At 46.6% G+C, this 22,307-nt stretch overlaps 1 protein-coding gene across 12 annotated transcripts in view; it reads left to right on the forward strand.

Annotated features, from left to right (window-relative positions):
* The window catches only part of MYCBP2 (MYC binding protein 2), a 2,065,574-nt gene that overhangs the window by 1,602,970 nt on the left and 440,297 nt on the right, over nucleotides 1–22,307 (forward strand). For all 12 annotated transcript variants that reach the window (XM_086934832.1, XM_086934837.1, XM_086934835.1 and 9 more), the window contains one exon: nucleotides 2,276–2,432. In XM_086934832.1, coding sequence (XP_086790958.1) covers nucleotides 2,276–2,432 — 157 coding nt within the window. The remainder of the gene's footprint in view (nucleotides 1–2,275; nucleotides 2,433–22,307) is intronic.

Here is a 22,307-nt window from a genome sequence, read left to right on the forward strand (position 1 = left end):
ATCATCCTTATGAAAAGCACTACACGTAGTCTAACGTAATACTAAATTGGAAGACAAATAGGCATCGGTAAACCTACAGAAGAGACTAACTGGTGACACATTCTGTCCAGTGCACTTCAAGTCTCCAGAAACACGTGATTCAAATGAATACACTTCGATTACCTGAATTGAAGAAATATCACACCTAAAAGAACTAGGGCCAAATTAAATTGCGATTAGCAATTGCGACTCACAATTTACTATGTACAACAGTGTCAGAGACACTGAATGCAATTCTCAATGGGGTCACAAAATGCAAGGCTCATTAATATTAATGAGGCACTCACATTTTGCGACCCCATTGGGAATGGCTGGATCTTCCAGGGATGGTGGCCTGCTGGGCTCAGCAAACCACCATGTCTGGGACTGCTTTTCATGAAACAGCTTTTTTACTTTTTTTTTTAAATGCAGCCTGTTTTCTTTAAAGGAAAACGAATTGCATTAAAAAAAAAAAAAATTAAATGTTTTTGTTTGATTTTTTAGGGGCAGGCAGTTGTCCCCTGGGACCACTGCCTGCCCTTAAATATTTTCGTATGCATTTGCAACGGGGAAGGGGTCCCCTGTATCGTAAACGTTGACAAACAAAACCTAAAGGTCCTAAAGGTGTTAGTAAGTGTATAACACAGTGAGGTCGCACAACCACACCATATAATACACCCCAGTTCCTCACAAGCTCAGACCAGGGGCAAGACCTAAAAATAGATACGCCACATAAAAAGTTCTTCCCCTAATCCCACTATGGCTATTGATATACGTTTCTCCTAGAGGTGTAACAAGAGTGCAGAGGCTCACTTCCAGGTGCCCTATTGGAGCTTCTCTCTAGGTGTCAAAAAGGGGAAGGCAGAAAGACATACAGTGGTCTCCACCCTCAATGCTAGTGGAAGAAGTCTCCAAGGAGAACTGCCTTGGGAATTGGAACTGCCGGATATTGGTGTCATATAAGATGGGCTAATGAACACTATAATGATGTCCCCCTCCTCACTTATCTAGGTGCCATAGTAATGGAACCATTTGCCAATCAAATGTGACTGGGTTTAGGCTGCAGAGGCATACAAATAGGCAATAAAACTCACTATTTACTGATGACCTCCTGCTATTCTAAGACTACTCACTGGCAGTCATAGATTGGGCGATTGAGGCTCTAGAGAGATTTGGTGGAGCCTCTGCCCCTAGAGTAAACTGGGCTAACTCCAGCATATGCCAAATCCAACCAAATATGAAGTAGACATTAATCTTAAAAGTGAATCCATCACCCTACAGTACTAAGGGGGTACAGGTGGGTCAGGCAGAAACAAATCTAATCAATATGAAAATACAATCAGTTGTAGCTCTGTTGAGATGTCATGGTAATGCTGTCTCGCTTACTATTTTTCTCTGCAGCCTTCCCAGTGAGGATACTCAGTCATCTCCTTAGGGAACTAAATATAATGGCACATTATGCGTAATGTAGGGATAAAAACAAAGACTCAAGCTCCCAATGTACAAATGTTTGACACTGCTCGTTCGCTGAGTTGGCGAATAGATATACCAGGGTTCTCCTCATGAGTAGAAGAAGCCCCAGTTCAGTTCCATTTGAAGGACTGTCTTATTGTCCTTCTGATGGTGTTGGCCTACTCATTTCTGATGCCTGACAAATGTTCCACTCTGACAGAGTGATTGTGTGCTGATCGCTAAATTTCACAGAAGCTGAACCTACTCTGATAGAATAAAAAATAATTTCCCACATTGAATTTAGATTCAGAGGACTCACTTTGAGGTTCTAGGTTTCACAGAGATCACTTTAACTCCTGCACGAGAGTAGATTTGATGCAATAAAGTGTAATCTATAGATAGCTTAATGTATGTGAAAACAGAGGGTGTTAGAGGGGAGTCTCATTGCAAACACAATCAGGGTCTATCTTGGAGCAAAACAAGTGAACTTCTAAATGTCAGATGTACCCGAAGCGTATTGTTACTCATGCTGCAAAGCTGTAGTTACTGGTAAGCAACTGTTTAATATATTTGCTCTACCGTTAATGAGTATTGTAACTGACATTTTGCAATTAGTTACTGTCAAGAACATTGCTTCTACTACAGTATACGGGGATGTCTGCAGATATAAAGTCTCATGCTCTTTTCTCAGTATTACCTCAACAATCTTGTACAAAGCTTTCCTTCATTTGCATTAAAGAAAAAAGTTTTTTTAAAACCCATTTAACATTGTTTATTTGTATTCTGTTTGGTATCATGCATACAGGTGCTGGAGCCTCAAATTTAAACAATCCGACCATCAGTTCCTTCATCAGAGCAACGTCTTCCATCACATTAACAACATTCTTTCCAAATCTGATGATGGGGATAGCGAGGAGAGCTTTAATATTAGCGTGCAGTCTGGTTTTGAAGCTATAAATCAGGCAAGTGTACTTTTGATACTGATTGTAGGGAACTGTGGAAAATCATATACCTCATTCAGATCTATCTTATGCAGTAAACCAACCATGTAGCTGTTTGGTAGATATTTGCTCTTCTTCCATTCTGTTTGTTTAGCGTGGCTCTGCCCAGTTCTTCTTGTCATTGCATTTGTTTAGTCTCTTGAGCTTTTAAAGATAGAAGTATGTTCCCTGAGCACATAGCCTGTTCCATCCCACATAAAGAATGATATGCTTCTCAGCAGTCTCGAACTAGAAAGGTGAAGCCAATTCTTAAGCTGTTTTTGTAAGAAACATCGTCACCCCCCACTTTTTGCCTGGTATTTGATGTGATTTCGACTGGAAGAGACTGGGTTCCTGCTAACCAGGCCCCCAGATCTTTTTTCCCATAACTGCAATTTTACCCCCGTTGGCAATACATTCAACACCATTAACGAATTGTGCACGCTAAAGGATCCCTCACCAAACACATACATACATGTGCTGCAAACTGGTGAAAATTCGCTCCGCAGCTACATGATGGCTTCACTGAAAGTAGGGAAGTTTGGTATGAAACATCTCGAATTAATAAACCCATACTGATGCGACTATTGGATTTATTAATACCTGCACACAGAGGGCATTTTAGAGGTGCCCCCTGAAAGCCTACCAGCTACGGGTCTGCTACCTGATTATTTTCTGCCAGCCTTCCACCAGAGACAGATTTCTGACCCCCAAGGGTGACGGCCTTTACTCTCAGGAGGTCAGAAACAAAGCCTGCCCCGGCGGTTACACCCCCCTCCCAGAGGACGACCTGTAGATTATCATTACAAGGCAGGGGAGCTTCAAAGAGCCCACTGCCTTTAGTATGCGAATCGGGCGAATGCCACAGGAAAGTAAACTGTCCCCCTTTGTCCAGAGCCCCTTGGCACTAGGACATGTGGGGAAATTAACTAGTCAGATAGGTGTCCACCCTCAGGCTAGAACTGTCCCTAAGGTGGGCTATCTGAAGTGGAGTCAACTTTTCAAAGTTAACCATCTTGGTGATGGCTAACCTAGAAACTCAGGGATAGAGTTATGCCCACTTCCCACAGTAAGTGGTCATATAGGGGGTGCAGTGACCTCAGGGGTAGGTATCCCTTTGGCTACTACCCTGCACTCCTCTAATGCCCCAAAATGTCGTATTTAGGGGAGCCCCTTGCACCAGGCTGGCAGCTCCTGCTGACCTACAACAGAGGAAGACACTGAAGGGCTGTGAAAGCAAAGACTGAAGAAGAGCAACTGGCTTGGCAGCAGCCCTGTCTGCTTGTCTTCTGTTCCCCATCGAATTGCGACAAAGTAGTTTCGTCCTGCAAGGTGTCATGCCTCCAAAGCCTCGGAGGACTGCCTGCCTTCAGTAAAGCTTCAAGGACACCCGTGAAGCAGCAGACCTGCTCTCCTGCATCCTGCAGGCACCCAAAGAAGAACAGTTAGCATTCCAGAACCGCCAGAACCTGACGCCACCAAGTGTCAAAGTGGGTCAACGTGGTCCCCAAGCCCTCAAGAGACAGAGTCCAGTTTGGTTTCACCCCTTGTGAGCTTCCCGAAGTCCCCTGCAGCCTTTGTTGGCAGGCCCCCTTAACTCCTGTCAAGGAGACCACCCTATTAAAACTGTTCTTGGTACCCCTTAGACAGTTTTAAATCACCAAGCACACCACCCTACAGTCACCACATCCTCACTCGCATTCATCATTGCTGCTAAAAATCTGAAGTTCTCTTCCAGGGGATCCTCATCAATAGCCATAAGCATTAGAATATTCCCGCCCATGTGCGGGACCCCGGAAACACTATATTATATGTGCCCCACATATTTATACATATATATATATATATATATATATATATAAAAACATGCAATAGCAGCCAAATAACATCAGAGCTGAAATATGCTGTGAAGAATTTCCACCATACATGAACAATAAGCATTAGAAACATGAGAAACAACACCAAAGATTGTTTAGAAATTGTTTTAATGCTCAGAAAGCAGTAGAAATTCTCATAACTCACTGGAAGCATAGGAAGCTCCCAGGCTGCATTGCAAACACACAGTCTAAAAAGACTGAAAAGCTAACCTGTAGCTGAATAGCAATAAACTGACACCGTACCTTTAAGGCACCCCTGACCCCCTGTATCCCATCATGCCCCAGGGGTGACAGTTAGGTCAGTTGTTCTTTCCGGCTCCTTCGGGAAGGATCCTGGTTACACAGCTCCACTAATTTCTGTTTACTGACAGAAAATTACTCACACTGAACAACTTTTTTCACTTATGTGAGAAGTTGGCCTGATATATTGTGCTCACTATTCTAGTGATCACTTTGTATCATTCCAAACGACCCTTATTGATGATTGGTTGTAAGTCGACCTTATAGACCAGCTATCCTAGTAGCATGGACAAGAGCAGTCTTTAGGCTAAACTCTAGAGGGCGTGTTAAGCCAGCTGTTAACCCATCACATATACCCCTTTAACACCAAGTGAAAGGACACCACACAAGTTGCTATGAAAATAAAAGGATATTTATTTATAACAAATCTACCCTGAACTCTTTGAGTCAGGGAGCTAAGCACACAACAAAACTCTTAAGAAAATACTTTAAGTCGCACAATTTACACAAATGCCCGAGGGGTACGAAAAACCATATACTTTAAAAGTGGAATGCGAAATACTAGCAGGTAAGTAACAAGATCCAGAGGCTTCAGGATCGCTAGGACTACACTACTGAACCTTCAGGTTAGGAGCAGGAAGCCTAGGGAGATCGGGTGCAGAGTGTGCACTCTCACGCGGGATGCGAGACAAAGTCTATGGATGCTAGTATTCGTAAAGTTACTGTTATCGGACGAATCCGACTAGATAGACTGAAAACGACAAAGGATCTGGACACTTAGATAGTGAACCTACGTGAGAGCACCGAAATGCTCAGGTTACCTAGCCCAGGGGCTGCGGCTGCATAGGGTTCAAAAAGACGTCGGGAATCCTCGTTGAAGTCTATGGAGGCTGAAAGAAGAAGTTGCTAGCAGGCGACCAGTGAAAATGTCCGGAGTGATCCAAGCCTGGATCGAAGATGGAGACGACCTGAAAGCAGAGGGGACTCAGTTCTTAATCACTAGCCAGTGATTAGGTGGGCACCAGGATGGCACCGGATGAAGTCACCTCGACCAGATGAGTGGGCGACGCTGGACTCTGCTGTCCCTCGGACCAGGAGGCGTTGTCGGCGACCAGGCTGGAGGTGTGAGCTGTCCCACGAAGGTGTCTGCTGTCGGCGATGCTGGACCCAGGATTGGGGCAACAAACCTTGGCAAAGTCAAGCCCACGCGGTGGAGTCAAGATGGCGTCTGGAGTGGACCCAGAGGGTCCGGGGTGCTCCTCTCTTGGAAGGGAGCAAGGGCCAGTCTGGAGCAACCAGACCAGCGGTGCAATCGTCGTGGTTCGTCAGGAGGGCCACTAGCCAGCAGGCAAGTGACCGGACAACGCGGTGAGCAGCAAAGAGCAGAAAGGCCCCACGCAGATCTCGTGGATGCTGGGGGGGGGGCTGGACTTCGGTGCTGGAGCTGCTCAGGGTCAGGGCTTCTCAAACCCCAAAGCACTCACTCGAGGATCCCTCGGCGGTCGTGCTGGTTAAGCGTCGTGCAGTTTTGAAGATTGCCGGTCCCTTCAGGTCTCGTCGCACCCTTGAATCTCAGCTGGGCTAATGATGAAGGTAGAGGTCAGAGATGCCATGGAATCCGGGTCTCGTCGAGCTGGGCAGTCTTGATCCGGAGGATGGACTTACAGCAAACCGCGATGCTTAGATGGTGCCTGCGGGTGCAGGGTGGCTACTCCTTAGCCACAAGGGAGAGTCTTCAGAAATAGTCAAGAGTCCTTTCGTGGAAAGTAGTCAAGATTCAGAATTATCTAATTTGGGAAGGGGGGCTGCTCCTACCTTTATTCTAAAAAAAAAGGGGCAGGCACGCGACTAGTGTGAGAAGTTGGCCTGATATGCAGTGCTCACTATTCTAGTGATCACTATGCATCAGTCCAAACAACCCTTATTGATGATTGGTTGTAAGTCAACCTTATTGACCAGCTATCCTAGTAGCATGGACAAGAGCAGTCTTTAGGCTAAACTCTAGAAGGCGTGTTAAGCCAGCTGTTATACCATCACATATACCCCTTGAACACCAAGTGAAAGGACACCACTGTAGGAGAGTAGGGTCTGCAATCCTATGATCACCCCAGATTTTTGCTTTTTGCTTCACTGGTTTACGACTTCTCTGGCTGTGGGCCTGCTAATCAGACCCACAGCCTTGCTGTTCTCTCACTAAATTGACACGTGTACCTTAGGTGCATTTACCAATTGGTACTGGGCCACCTTATCAGACCCTGTAAGTGATTAGATGGGCACCAGGATGGCACCGGAGGAAGTCACCTCGACCAGGTGAGTGGGCGACGCTGGGCTCTGCAGTCTCTCGGACCAGGAGGCGTTGTCGGCGACCAGGATGGAGGTGCGAGCTGTCCCACGAAGGTATCTGCTGTCGGCGATGCTGGACCCAGGATTGGGGCAACAACTCTTGGCAAATGCAAGCCCACGCGGTGGACTCAAAATGGCGTCTGGAGTGGACCAGGAGGGTCTGGGGTGCTCCTCTGTTGGAGGGGAGCAAGGGCCAGTCTGGGGCAACCAGACCAGCGATGGAAGTGTCATCGTTCGTTGTCAAGAGGGCTACAAGCCAGCAGGCAAGTGGCCGGACAACGCGGTGAGCAGCAAAGAGCAGAAGGGCCCCACGCAGATCTCGTGGATGCTGGGGGGCTGGACTTCGGTGCAGGAGCTGCTCAGGGTTAGGGCTTCTCAAACCCCAAAGCACTCCCTCGAGGATCCCTCGGCGGTCGTGCTGGATAAGCGTAGTGCAGTTCTGAAGATGGCCGGTCCCTCAAGGTCTCGTCACACCCACGAATCTCAGCTGGGCTGATGATGTAGGTAGAGGTCAGAGGTGCCAGGGAAGCCGGGTCTCGTCGTGCTGGTCGGTCTGGTCCTGGAGGAAGGACGTGCAGCAAACCGCAGTGCTCTTAGTTGGTGCCCGCAGATGCAGGGTGACTACTCCTTAGCCACAAGGGAGAAATCTTAGGAAGAAGTCTTGAGTTCCTTTCGTAGAAAGTAGTTTCAGGATTCAAAGATAATCTAATTTGGAAGGGTCCCCGCTCCCACCTTTATACTAAAGAAAGGGGCTGGTACAGGACTAGGTCCTGCCCATGGGTGGGACCAGGAAGGGGGGTGGTTACACCCCTCTCCCATGCCGGACTTTCCCCAGCTCGGGCTGGGGTGCCCCTGGAACTGGTTCAAACTGGCAGATGCACAGTGAGCACCGGGGTGCCACTTGCAGTCACCTTCCTATTCAGCCCTGCCTACCTAGGATACACAAAACCCTGTCTGGGATGGTGCTAGCACCGCCCCTGACAGGAAACCCTTTGTCCAAGCTCCCCTCGCTGGAAGGACTCCCAGCTGCAGGGGGTCAGACTTGTGTCTGTGGTGGCAGCATCCATTTTGTGATGCTGAGGCTCGAGTTAACTTTAACCGGGGTTCACAGTTACATACATGTCGTGTCCCTCTAGAAGGGTGGAATGCTAACCCCGTCGCCAGAATTGGCGAGGGGTTAGTATTCCAATTCGTATGACACCTTACTCGACTTGTTTTGATAAAGCGATACCAAAGATGGCAAATAACCGCAAGGATTATAATGCACTTAAGAGTATATGGTACGCGTTATCATAGAACAGCTATTAGGACTTGGTTCCGCAAGCTGCAGACGGGCTCAGCTCATGCCAGAGCACCATCTCACATAATTCCAAGCACTCTGCCTTCAGGATTGTTAAGGCCTGCCATAGGAGTGACTGATAGGAATACATGTGTCTATTTTAGGGTTAGATATAGGTATACTATATCTACAGCAAAGGGTGATTACACCACTTTGCCCCAGCTGTCGTGCAGCCAGTTGTCAGATTTAGATGGCCAGCCAGGGGTGGCATAATACATGCTGCAGCCCCTGGTAGGCCCTGGGTACACCTATGCCCGGAGTTCCAGGGTCTGATAAGGTGGCCCAGTACCAATTGGTAAATGCACCTAAGGTACATGGAATCCATTTTACAGAGAGAGCAGTGGGCCTGGGGCCCTGAATAGCAGGGTCCCAGGTCAACTAAGTCGAAAAACCAGCAAAACACCAAGAAAAAAGTTGAGGGTAACCATAGTCAGGTATCTACCCTCCTACAACTAGGTCCTGCCCATGGGTGGGACCAGGAGGGGGGTGGTTACACCCCTCTCCCTTGTCCGGACTTTCCCCAGCTCCGGGGCTGATGTGCCCCTGGAACTGGTTCAAAGCGGCAGATGCATAGTGAGCACCGGGGTGCCACTTGCAGTCAACCTTCCTCTCAGCCCTGCCTATCTGGGATACACAAAACCCTGTCTGGGATGGTGCTAGCACCGCTCCTGACAGGAAACCCTTTGTCCAAGCTCTCCTCGCTGGAAGGACTCCCAGCAGCAGGAGGTCAGACTTGTGTCTGTGGTGGCAGCATCCATTTTGTGATGCTGGGGCTCGAGTTAACTTTAACCGGGGTTCACAGTTACATACATGTTGTGTCCCTCTAGAAGGGTGGAATGCTAACCCCGTCGCCAGAATTGGCGAGGGGTTAGAATTCCAATTTGTATGAGACCTTACTCGACATGTTTTGATAAAGCAATATCAAAGATAGCAAATAACCGCGAGGATTATAATGCACAAGAGTATATGGTACGCGTTATCATGGAACAGCTATTAGGACTTGGTTCCGCAAGCTGCAGACGGGCTCAGCTCATGCCAGAGCACCATCTCACATAATTCCAAGCACTCTGCCTTCTGGATTGTTAAGGCCTGCCATAGGAGTGACTGATAGGAATACATGTGTCCATTTTAGGTTTAGATATAGGGATACTATATCTAAAGCAAAGGGTGAGTACACCACCTTGCCCCAGCTGTCGTGCAGCCAGTTGTGTCAGATTTGGGTGGCCAGCCAGGGGTGGCATAATCCATGCTGCAGGCCCTGGTAGGCCCTGGGTACACCTATGCCCTGGATACCTAAGGTATACTGTACAGGGACTGATAAGGTGGCCCAGTACCAATTGGTAAATGCACCTAAGGTACATGTGTGTCAATTTAGAGAGAGAACAGCTAGGCTGAGGGTCTGATTAGTAGGCCCACAGTCAGGGAAAGTCGTAAACCAGTGAAGCAAAAAGCAAAAATCTGGGGTGATCATAGGATTGCAGACCCTACATTCCTACAACTTACTTCGACATTTTTCATCTTGTCAAGTAAGGGACTGCCTTTTTAAGCAGTTTACTGGGCTTTTTCTGTGGGAAATGCCTTCACTTTTTGATAAGTGTCCTTCTTGTGGTAACAAGAAAGCAAAATCAGACAACCACGATGTTTGTATCCTGTGTTTGCCTGAAGAACATGATCCAGGCACCTGTCCTCACTGCGAGCACCTGTCAGGAAGAACTCTCAAAGACAGAGAGAGGATTCGCATCTATGGCCTGGCTCATAGGTCATCCAGAGAAAGGTCTCCGGGGAAGAAGGGGTCCAAGAAGACTAAAACATCTTCAAAACACAGGTCTTCCATCCCTTCAGCCTCAGCGTCAGGCTTGGCGCTGAGGAAAGCACCACTGGTGGATCGTTTGGCATCTAAAAGGCCGTCGACGGCGGGCTCGCCGTCGATAAGAACAGGTACGACGACGACATCGAAGGATCCAATTCCGTCGTCGAGATCCCCTCTGCCGCCGTCAACCGGGCGACGATCGGCGTCGAGAGATGCGACTCCGCCGCCGTCAACCGGGCGACGGTCGGCGTCGAGATCAAAGGCCCCTCCGCCGTCGTCAAGCAGGCGACGATCGGCGTCGAGGGAGGTCACTCCTCCGCCGTCGTCATCCAGGCGACGACCGGCGTCGAGAAGTGTGACTCCTCCGCCGTCGTCCAAGAAGCGGCGTTCGGCGTCGAGGATCAAGACCCCTCCGCCGTCGACAGTAACTTGTCGATCGGCGTCGAGGACGCAGTCTCCGTCAGGGTCTCGTCGACGCTCGGCGTCGAGGGTGCCCAATACCCCTCCGCCATCATCGCACAGGCACTCGACGTCGAGACAGAACACTCCGTCGACGACTGGACATCGTCGTTCGACGTCGAGAGAGAAACCTCCGTCGACGGCCGGGCATCGCCGTTCGACGTCGAGGCAGAGAGCTCCGTCGGCGGCTGGTCATCGCCGCTCGACGTCGAGAGACCATAGATCCTCACATAGACATTCGAAGTCGAGATTGTTTGACCCGCCGACTCCCCGAAGGCGTTCGACGGCGAGGGAACGCTCGACGTCGAGGCATTCAGATGTGATCATGGTAATGGAGTCTGCTTCCCGTCATTTCTCTTCACGGTCCTCTGGCTACTCAACTGAATCTTCAAGGTCCAGAAGTCCTGTGCGCAGATCTCCTGAGCGTCGGCCAGATCCTTTGGCTGAGCAAATCAGACTGTCACCTAGATGGTACAAGTCTTTGGACCATTGGCGAAATTCTGGGGCTACCAAACGTATGCAAGAATATGCCAGTCCGCAACACAGGTCTCCTCTTCAGAATCTGGTAGAGGAGATGGACAAGCGTAGTCCTCCCAGGCGCAAATCACCTGTGAGAACACCAACCAGATCTCCCAGAAGATCCCGATCTCCCAGAAGAAGACCTCGGTCAGAAGATCGGGTCAGATCTCGCTCTCCTAGACGGGAGGAGCGTTCAAAAAGATTGCGGGAGCGGAGGCACAATGCTGACCGTAGACATCGACGAACTCCGTCTACTTCATCTACCTCTTCTACCAGGTCGTCCAAGAGGGACTACTCCCCTAAGTTGACGGACAGCCCTACGTCCAGATCCTCCCCAGTGGATGACATTGGCACGTATTTGGATGTCCTGCAAAGAGGAGCACTGAAACTGAACTTTGAAATGTCTGTCCCTCATGTAACAACGAAAAAAGTAAAAAGGGAGGTCTCATCACAAATCCAATGTAGGGACGAGGAGAAAGGAGAAACAGGAAATCAGAGAAGTCCCTATTGTTAACTATAAGACAGGGATATTCTTATCCCTACTATACAACCATAGCTCAAGAGATCTTTGCATTTATATCCACTCAAAAACAAATATACATAATAGGCAAACAATAAAAGTCAGAGTTATACACAATTTATTTTAAAATATCCAAAAACAAATGTCAAATGCAGTACCACAGTGCAAAAAGTATTAAAAACAATTTTTATGGTTTTTGTCAGCACCCTACCAATTGGTCAATAGTGCACACATGATTTAATACACGAAATAACAATTAAAAAAAGCAAATAGCTATTAAAAACAAGTTGTCGACGCAGCGTTTCGGTTTCTATGATGACACCTTCATCAGGACAGGGTTTTTAAAAAAAGCGTACTCTCATGAATTAAGAGACGTCTTCCTCTTTAATTAATTTGAGGTAGTAGTCCTTAGTTAGTCATAGGACATCGGGTACAGAAATAGTAGTGGACGATCATAATATCCTTTGGTGTCTTCACTATACACTGGATTTTCTTGTTCTGTGAGGAAAAAGGAGCCACCGATATGAGGGACCTTTATGTGGAGTTCCCTTCAATATTGGGGGTCAGTCCGTAGTGTAAGCCGTGACTGGATGCCTTCCAACAGAACGGACGAATTCGAGCGAAAAAGGAGCAGGGAGGCCGAATAGAACACAGAAGGTGGTAATCAACTTTAACCACAAAAAACCCCCGCCGAGCAGAGTGAATAAACGAATCTGCAAATTGGTTTTAATTATACAAAAAAACCCGGAAGGCATCCAGTCACGGCTTACACTACGGACTGACCCCCAATATTGAAGGGAACTCCACATAAAGGTCCCTCATATCGGTGGCTCCTTTTTCCTCACAGAACAAGAAAATCCAGTGTATAGTGAAGATACCAAAGGATATTATGATCGTCCACTACTATTTCTGTACCCGATGTCCTATGACTAACTAAGGACTACTACCTCAAATTAATTAAAGAGGAAGACGTCTCTTAATTCATGAGAGTACGCTTTTTTTAAAAACCCTGTCCTGATGAAGGTGTCATCATAGAAACCGAAACGCTGCGTCGATAACTTGTTTTTAATAGCTATTTGCTTTTTTTAATTGTTATTTCGTGTATTAAATCATGTGTGCACTATTGACCAATTGGTAGGGTGCTGACAAAAACCATAAAAATTGTTTTTAATACTTTTTGCACTGTGGTACTGCATTTGACATTTGTTTTTGGATATTTTAAAATAAATTGTGTATAACTCTGACTTTTATTGTTTGCCTATTATGTATATTTGTTTTTGAGTGGATATAAATGCAAAGATCTCTTGAGCTATGGTTGTATAGTAGGGATAAGAATATCCCCGTCTTATAGTTAACAATAGGGACTTCTCTGATTTCCTGTTCCTCAAGTAACAACAACAGTAATTTTTGAGACTTTACACAAGAAAGCCATCTCCCGTCCACTGCTGCCTTTAGTCCCGGGGATTATGGACCCTGTCAAAGAGGTTTTCCTAACTCCAGCGGCTATCGAAGCGGTGCCAGTCCGCCTTCAGAAAAAATACAAACCGGCCTCTTCTGACCCAGTTTTCGTAAAATCTGACCCTCCAGCATACTCTGTAATTGTGGCAGCGGCGAGGAAGACGCACGCAGTCGCTGGTTCCTCTTCAGTCCCGCCAGACAAGGACAGCAACTCTCAAGACTCCTGGGGTTGTAAGGTTTGCAACTCAGCTGCATCCACTCTTAAGGTCTCTAGTGCAGCTGCGCTTTTGGGTCGATACGACAGAGCCTTATGGGACTCCATGGAAAGGTTCAAATCCAAACTGCCATAGGAAGACCAGCAGGATTTTGAAGAGACGGTGACAGAAGGATGTCTGGTGGCGAATCAGATGATAAGCACGGCTGCGGATGGTGCAGTACTTGCGGCGCATCCCTATTCACACGGGGTTTGTGCCAGAAGGTCGGCCTGGTAGGCCTTAATGGTCTGAAGCCGGATGCTCAGCATCGCATCCTTAATCTCCCCTTTTCGGGTTCCGCTCTCTTCTGGGAACATGCGGATGCAGAGATGACCGAATGAAGACGGAACTAGATACAGTGAAAACGGTGGGTTTGGAGAAGAAAAAAGAATTCAAACGCCGCTTCAAGACCAACAGGGGGAGAGGGGGACAACAGAGGGTTCAAACCCCTCAGTGGTCCCAAAATAAGAACCAGGGGAAATCCCAGTTTCGAGGCAAGCCCAGCAGAGGTAGAGGAGGTCACCAACAATCCTTTAACACCACTAGAGGAGGAAAGGCCTGAGCAGTGGCTTCCTCTGGCGCCGTTACCCACTCCAGTGGGAGGAAGTGCTTCACAACACCTGGCAGAGTGGGTCAGCATCACAAAGGATCAGTGGGTGCTGAATATACTGCGCAATGGATACAAGCTACGTTTCTGTGCGCCTCCGAAGAGCATTCCTCCAAAGAGCTCTTGCCCTCACCAGCTAAGCTTGCTCCGAAGAGAGGTGAAAGTCCTACTGCAAAAAAGAGCGATAGAGGAAGTTCCTCCCGCTCAAAGAGGAAAGGGAGTTTACTCCAGATACTTTCTTGTCCCCAAAAAAGATCAGGAGGACAGTTCAGACCAATACTCGATCTGCGACTATTAAAGTCATCGTCAGAGAAAAGTTCCGCATGCTAGCGCTTCACCAAATATGCCCACATCTTCCAGCCGGAGATTGGATGTGTTCGGTGGATCTGCAAGATGCGTACTTTCACATCCCTATTGCTCAACAACATCGCAAGTACTTGAGGTTTGTCGTAGGGAACAAGCACTACCAGTAAAAGGTGTTACCCTTCGGTCTCAAGTCCGCACCACAAGTCTTCACCAAATGCATGGCAGTGGTGGCGGCTTTTCTTCACAAAAAGGGACTCTTCATCTACCCATACCTGGACGACTGGCTCCTAAAAGGCCCATCTCCGGTACAGGTAACGCACGGTCTGCAACTGTGCCTGCACCAGCTACACAGGCTAGGCCTCCAGGTAAACCTGGAGAAGTCAGTCCAGCGGCCTACACAGTACATCCACTACCTAGGCTCCGTTCTGGACACAAGCTTGGGAAAAGCGTTTCCTTCGGAGGAGAGACTTTTTTCCATGAGTCAGAAATGTGGGATTCTGCAAGAGTCTCGGCTTTCAACAGCCCGACAAGTAGCATCCCTGCTGGGTTCCATGGCGTCCTGCATTTTTCTCATCCCAAACGCCTGGCTGAGAATGCGTCCTCTACAGCAGGCTCTAGAGGACCAGTGGGACCAAGCAACAGGACGTTGGGAAGATCGTATCACTCTTTCCCAAGCGACGAAAGATGCCATCAAATGGTGGACTCAGAGAAAGAATGTGCTGGTGGGGGTACTGTTTCACCAACCCCTTCCATCCCAGTCTATATTGACAGATGCCTCTTCAAGGCTGGGGAGCACACATGGGTCCGCTTCAAATTCAAGGCCAGTGGTCTGCGCAGGAGCAGACATACCACATCAACATGCTGGAACTCAGAGCGGTATTCCTGGCTCTCAAAGCTTTCTTTCCAGCGATAGAGTCCAACTCAGACCTAGTTCAGACGGACAATACGACCACCATGTTCTATCTGAACAAACAAGGAGGCACAAGATCTCGCCCACTCTCTCGAGAGGCTCAGACAATCTGGCATTGGCTTCTCTCTCGAGGCCTCACAGTAGTGGCAGTGCATCTTCCAGGCGAGTTGAACGTAAAAGCAGACTCACTCAGCAGGCACTTCGAAAATCAGCCAGACTGGGTGCTAAACGACGAAGTAGTAGAAGAGCTTTTTCGTTGCTGGGGTCGTCCATCCATAGACTTGTTTGCAGACGGCGAAAACGCCAAATGCCACGCCTTCGCGTCCAGGTTCCACCGGCCAGGAACGCAGGGGAATGCTCTGCTGATGGATTGGTCAGGGACATTCGCATACGCGTTTCCTCCCCTGGCTCGGATTCCGAGAGTAGTTTCCAAGCTCCTCAGGTCGGACATGGAAATGATCCTGATAGCTCCGGATTGGCCGAGGCAGTGGTGGTACCCGGACCTTCTACATCTGTCTGTGTGTCCACACAAATGACTCCCTTGCAGGCCGGACCTGTTGAGCAAGATGAATGGGAGGATAATGCATCCCAACCTCCCATCACTGAACCTAACAGCATGGCTCCTGAGGTCCTGCAATATGGACATTTGAACTTGCCTCCCGAATGCATGAACATTTTAAAGGAGGCTAAGAGGCCTTCCACGAGAGCGTCCTACGCGTTCAAGTGGAAAAGGTTTTACTTATGGTGTAGGGATCATCACTTGGATCCGACTAAAGGGCAGGAGGACGTCATCTTGCCATACCTCCTTTCCCTGGCAACTGCTGGTTTAAAGTACACTTCTATTAGGGTGCATTTGTCAGCCATTGTAGCATACAGAAAATCTCCTGATCAGATTTCTTTCTTTCAGGTTCCAGTGGTTTTGGACTTCCTCCAGGGGTTGAAAAAAGTGTATCCCCCTGTGCGAAACCCTTCTCCTCCATGGGAAATTTGACCTGGTTCTATCCAGATTAATGTCACCTCCGTTCGAACCCATCCACAAGGCCTCCTTGCAACATCTCTCTTGGAAGGCGGCCTTTTTGGTGGCGATTACCTCTGCGCGCAGAGTAAGCGAAATACAAGCCCTCTGTGCGAAAGAACCATATACTGTTTTCCATCACAATAGAGTAGTCCTAAGGGCTCATCCATCTTTCTTGCCTAAAATCATTTCTGATTTTCATATAAATCAGTCCATTTCCCTCCCTTCGTTTTTTTCCAAATCCAACGACCCCGGCCGAGCGGTCACTTCACTCCTTAGATCTTAACCTCTTGGCTGCTAATGACAAGGGTAACTCGTCATGGACTTTCCATTGATTTCAATGGAAATTATATGGCATCACTAATAATGCCTTAGCAGTGAAGGTGTTAAGAGACTGCTCAAGTTCTATTTGGAAATGACTAAAGGGATTAGGAAAACAGATCAACTGTTTGTGAACTATGGTTCAATGCGAACAGGTTTTCCAGTGGCCAAGAGATCCATCTCCAGATGGATTGTCTCTTGCATTAAATTGGCCTATCAGCTTGCAGGCAAGCCTCTGTTGAAGTCACCCAAAGCGCATTCCACTAGAGGGAAAGCCGCTACAGTGGCTTTCTTGCATGCCATTCCAATGTCGGAAATATGCAAGGCGGCAACCTGGAAATCGGTTCATACCTTTACGAGGCATTACTGTCTCGAATCCGATTCCAGGGCCGATACTCAAGTAGGGCAGGCCTCCTTGAGGAATCTGTTTGGGTAATCTATAGCCTACTCAGACTTGTTGATGAGATTACTGTCTTATCATTCCTTTGCCCGCAGGGAAGAGGAGAGGCTCGCTATTCTATTCTAATGCTTATGACTATTGATGAGGATCCCCTGGAAGAGAAGGATTAGTTACTTACCTGTAATCCTAGTTCTCTTCCAGGGGTATCCTCATCAAAGTCATAAGCAACCCTCCCGCCTCCCCGGGCAAAGGATACTCTTTAATAAGGAGATATTGTTAACCTATTTGTTACTGGGGTTGTTTTTCAGTCTCCGAAAAGAACAACTGACCTAACTGTCACCCCTGGGGCATGATGAGATACAGGGGGTCAGGGGTGCCTTAAAGGCACGGTGTCAGTTTATTGCTATTCAGCTACAGGTTAGCTTTTCAGTCTTTTTAGACTGTGTGTTTGCAATGCAGCCTGGGAGCTTCCTATGCTTCCAGTGAGTTATGAGAATTTCTACTGCTTTCTGAGCATTATAACAATTTCTAAACAATCTTTGGTGTTGTTTCTCATGTTTCTAATGCTTATTGTTCATGTATGGTGGAAATTCTTAACAGCATATTTCAGCTCTGATGTTATTTGGCTGCTATTGCATGTTTTTATATATATATATATGTTTATATATATATATATATATATATATGTATATATATGTGGGGCACATATAATATAGTGTTTCCGGGGTCCCGCACATGGGCGGGAATATTCTAATGCTTATGACTTTGATGAGGATACCCCTGGAAGAGAACTAGGATTACAGGTAAGTAACTAATCCTTACATCTCTGCTAAAGAGTCCCCTCTAAGGGTCCGTTGGGCATTGCAGCGCTGGCCCAAAGAGGAGCAGCCCAACGATGAGGGTGTGTGAGGGCAATTACTTCTGATCACACAGATCCCCCGATCCAGTCGATCAGCCCATCTCCTAGTCTCGACCAACAGCTTCTCATTTCTTTCTCTTGCCTTTCTGGAGGAAAAGCATCATTCTTTTGTTTTACTTTGAAACCTAATGTATTGACAGACCTTTTGCAATCTGGACAGACTTTCTCGGAGGCCTTATTTCCATTCAACGAAGCCCTGATTGACGCCCTAAGGTGCAACTGACCTGAGTCTTGTTCTTGTACACCGGTGAACGGACAGATTGCCAGGCATCGCAGGCTGGCTCCAGGTAACCCTGGCTTCTTGACACAACACGATACACTTGACAGTTTGGTGGTTCAGGTTCCACCAGCAGGATGAACACAAATCTATTCCCCACTACTCCCCCAGACAGTAAAAACGAGTAGAAGCATTCGGGGAACTGTTGTTTTTCTTGGCCAGCCTAGCACTCTGGTCGGTCAGTGCCAGCTGCTTGCTTGGGAGATATTCCCAAGCTTTATGGAACATGGTTGGCAAGATCTTGCTGGTAATCTCTAAGGATTTCAGGCCAACCTGGCTCACACCATCCAAGTTGGTCAGGATGCAGCCAAATAAATCGTACGTTTAGGGCTGGATACCATTGTCTGCTTGAGCAAAGCAGTCAACCCTATCATGGTGCTTCGGTGTCGCCTCTGGATGAGATCCAAGGGCTTCTTGGGTGACGTGCATGTCTTTTTGATGGATCGGCCATTTGATGCATCTTGCCTGGTTGTCGAGAAGGCAGATTCAGCATTGGAACGCTTCAAAGAAATCTGGGCCATGACGCTTTCCTTAGACCTTTCTATATACAGTATCCTCAGCAGTTTCACCTCTTTTGCGGCTACGCCAGAGGGTTGGCATACTGCCAACGCCAAGGTCCGCCACCCCTTTAATAGGCACTATGTTCTTTTTGTTTTCAGGGGTTGGCATCATGGAGGCAACTTACAGGCTGCTAGAGACAGCAAACTTCTCAGCTCCATGTCGATTCATCTTCCAAACTGCTTTAGTTTGTCTTAAGTGATACAAAACCACCCTGTGGGAGGCAGGAATAGACATTTTATCCAGGAGTGGCAAAAGATAGCATTCAGTAGATGGATTTTTCAGATCATTAAACGATGCTACACCCTGCTGTTCCTTTTCGGCTCAGTGCAGCCCGACATATTACTGCCCAATTCTCCCTTTGGATTCCCCTGTAAAAATTATGCAAAAGCCATTCTCAATAAGCTGGTAGACTGGATCTTGTATAGTAAAATTTCCTTAGAGATACAGTATGTATTCTGCTCAGGGCTGGAGATGCTACAACAATGTCTTAATTTACACCTAATAATGAGTAAATATGAAGTGGCTAAGCACCATTGCCTTCACCATGCTTTTATGTATGTCTTATATCTCTTGAGTGCATTCAACAATGTGAATGGATCAAAGCTCTGGGCCCTTATGACATTTATTGAGTGATGAGGGATTAATGCATTTTTAAAGGCTCTTCATTGCGATCATTCTGCTTGTGTACGATTTGTGTACAAGGGGAAATGCACTGTTTCCTTGGTAGTGGATTTGATGGGGTTATATTAAAGCCTGTATTGATTATTGTCATTTGCATATTTGCTTTACATAAAGGATTTAGATGATACCTAACAAGGCAGAAAAATAAATGAAGGAAAAGGAGAGACGAAATCGAAATTGAAGGAAGGAAGAAAGATTAAGGTTTACAAAGAGTTAAAGGAGATGAAATCCTTATTGAAGAAGATATGACGCAGCAAATGAGAAAAGCATTCCTTAGAGAATCATGTATGATAGAGAGTGATGGCTATTCTAGCTAACAGAGAGTTGATGGAGTGAATTTCCAAATTGTGTTATTGAAATGCATTGAACTGAAAAGTGTGACTTTCTATGCAGAATAGCACACTCAAAATAAATGCAAACCTATATTAGGTAATCATACTTAGACAGTCAAAGCACATACATGAAATAATGTAATTTACTCACTTAAGTTAGCCTAACTACCAATGCCATATCAAATTTCAAGTTTACATGTTACAGCTAAGAAGCTTCTACATTAATCACACCAAAGACTGTCAGCTGAACAGTCACCTCTTTGTAAGAGTCCCTGGGACAACGAAGTGCGGCTCTATGTAGTAAAGAACTGTAAAGGTGGATAGTCCTCTTTATTAAGATATACTATGCTCTGGTCAAGAAGCAATCTCCAGTGGGATGCTCCCCCTCTGGCTGGCGCCGTCTTACATCCCGATGAGAGAGACCAGTTTCTAGGTGCAAAGAATGGAGATCTTATGCATACCATGCTATACAAGTCCCCGAAAGGTCTGTGTTGAAACAATAACCGTGAATCAGCTGTGTTAAGTGGAGTCATGTAATGCAACTGTCGAATAAGATTAAATAAAAGTGCCGGGGGAGGGAGGGTAGGGGTGGGGGGAGTTTAGTTTGAAATAGTTGGAATATATAGAAAGAAATAGTATGCATTACACACTATTGATATGTGGGGACACCGCGAGGTGAAACTTTTAACTATGTCGGAAATACTGTATTGGTCCTTACCTACCTTGCTAATAAAGATTTTAAAAAAAAGAAGCAATCTCCAAAAGGACTGAGGCCCCATTCCAATAGGTCCAAGGCTGCTCCCACGGCTCTGGCATGTGTAACACCAGTCCTTGATATCTTTCAGGCTACGGCGTGGGCATTGGTACACACGTTAACAAAGCATTACTGCCTTGATAGCCATGATTGATGGGATGAGCATTTTGGCTGTTCAGCCTAGCGAAACAGTTTTGCCTGACACCTTCCACAGACCAACCGTCTTGGGTGGTATTGCTTTAATATTTATTCTAAAGGTGAGGAATTCGGAGTTAAAAGTATCCTCTAGTATGCTCTGTCTGGTGGATACTCTTTCTAACCGCACATTCCACACCACCCTTCACCTTTCTCTATTTTCCATCTAAAAAGGTCCCAATTCCAAAACATGCATACTCGTCCCTCAGGTTATTGTTAGTCTTTGCACTGAGGGCATGGACATAGTCGAGACTGAAACGTCGATGCGCAGGGGTGCTGCTCGTATGCTGTCACTTCTGCTGCCAAACAAGGTGAAGATGTTCCAGCATGGATATATTTATTACCTAAGACTTTTGTAGGTTTTCTTTGAACCCAGGTGCCTCTCCATTGTTGACTAGTTCCTGATTTAATGGAGAGATCAAGCTAGCTGAATCTGTGTCCACAATCAGGACATAATCTGCGTATGTTTTCATTTTATAGACCACATGGCCTGTCTGCATTCCCTGCACCTCCTTGTTGTCTCAAATTCTGTCTGCAAGCATTTTCACTGTGAAGGCAAAAAGGAGAGGGAGGAGGAGAAGGGACGTGGCTAGCCCTCCACCCCCTGCATAACATGGTCAAATCTACCTGCCAGGGTTCAAGTAAAAAGCTTAACATTAGTGGTAAACTATGAGATGGGTCAGTATTCGCTTTAGAGACCAAGATCCTTTTGTGGTTTCAAAATCACGTGACCTTTGCCTTCAATATAGATTTATCTATCATTCCTTCTTCTATGAATGTATTAAAAAGCCTAGTCCGTGTCAGAGTGAGAATTCGACTAAAGGTTTTAGAAAAGAGGTCGATGAACCGGTCGGGTCCTGGGGATTATCAAAGCAGAGGTTACCTATTCAGGTTAATGAGATATACCAAAATGTCTTATATCAAGGTTGAGTTCGCCAAATATCTAATGTAACCAATAATGTGTTCCTGTAGTGCTTGTACCTGCGTGGTCTGCTCTCAGTAAGGATCCATATTTGACCTCATCCGTTACAATATTGAAGTCATTCCCTATGATTCTTTCCCTATATGTACTATGTTTCCAACGTTGTCTTCGAGGAACATTTCCTGACCTGTGTTCAGTGCATGTTTCACCAATGTAAGTGTACTGTCTCCAATTTAGAATACTAACTACCTGCCTGATTAATCTGGAGTCACACTCCTCGGACCTCACCTTGGCATCTGAGAGAGGAAAAGGGCAATTCCGCCCACTCCCTCTCTTTTTGCATTGATCAAATATATAAATTGTCTTGGAAACCATTTAGAGTTTGTTAGTATTTCAGTAGGTGTGTTTATACATGTACGATTTTTGGACAGTTGGAATGCTTAAGGTCTTAAATCTCACAGAGGGGTGCATTTATCCCTCATTATTTGAAGCTAATGATGCAAAACATTTTTAGGTGTAAAGTAAAATCTACTGCTATCTCATAAGCAATCTGGTAGGGCACGTTTCTTAGAACCGCCTTCTAAACGGTATGTAAAGTGCTTGTGCCCTCTTATCTCCTTGAACACAACTTCCAGCAGTTTAAAAAAAAAGTCCAAGAGAAGTAGGCTGTGCCCCCACTAAGGGACTCTGCCAAACAATTCTGTTAATCTTAAATCCAAAAACAACCAACGCAAACATTTTATTATCATTGTTCAGCTCCTGTCCTGCACCCAACCTGAACCCCAGCCCTCTCAAAATCATAAAGCGAATGTCATGGGTTAATCTTGAAAGAATTGCA

Source organism: Lissotriton vulgaris, chromosome 8 (assembly GCF_964263255.1).
Source record: "Lissotriton vulgaris chromosome 8, aLisVul1.2, whole genome shotgun sequence".
Taxonomy (NCBI): Eukaryota; Metazoa; Chordata; class Amphibia; order Caudata; family Salamandridae; genus Lissotriton; species Lissotriton vulgaris.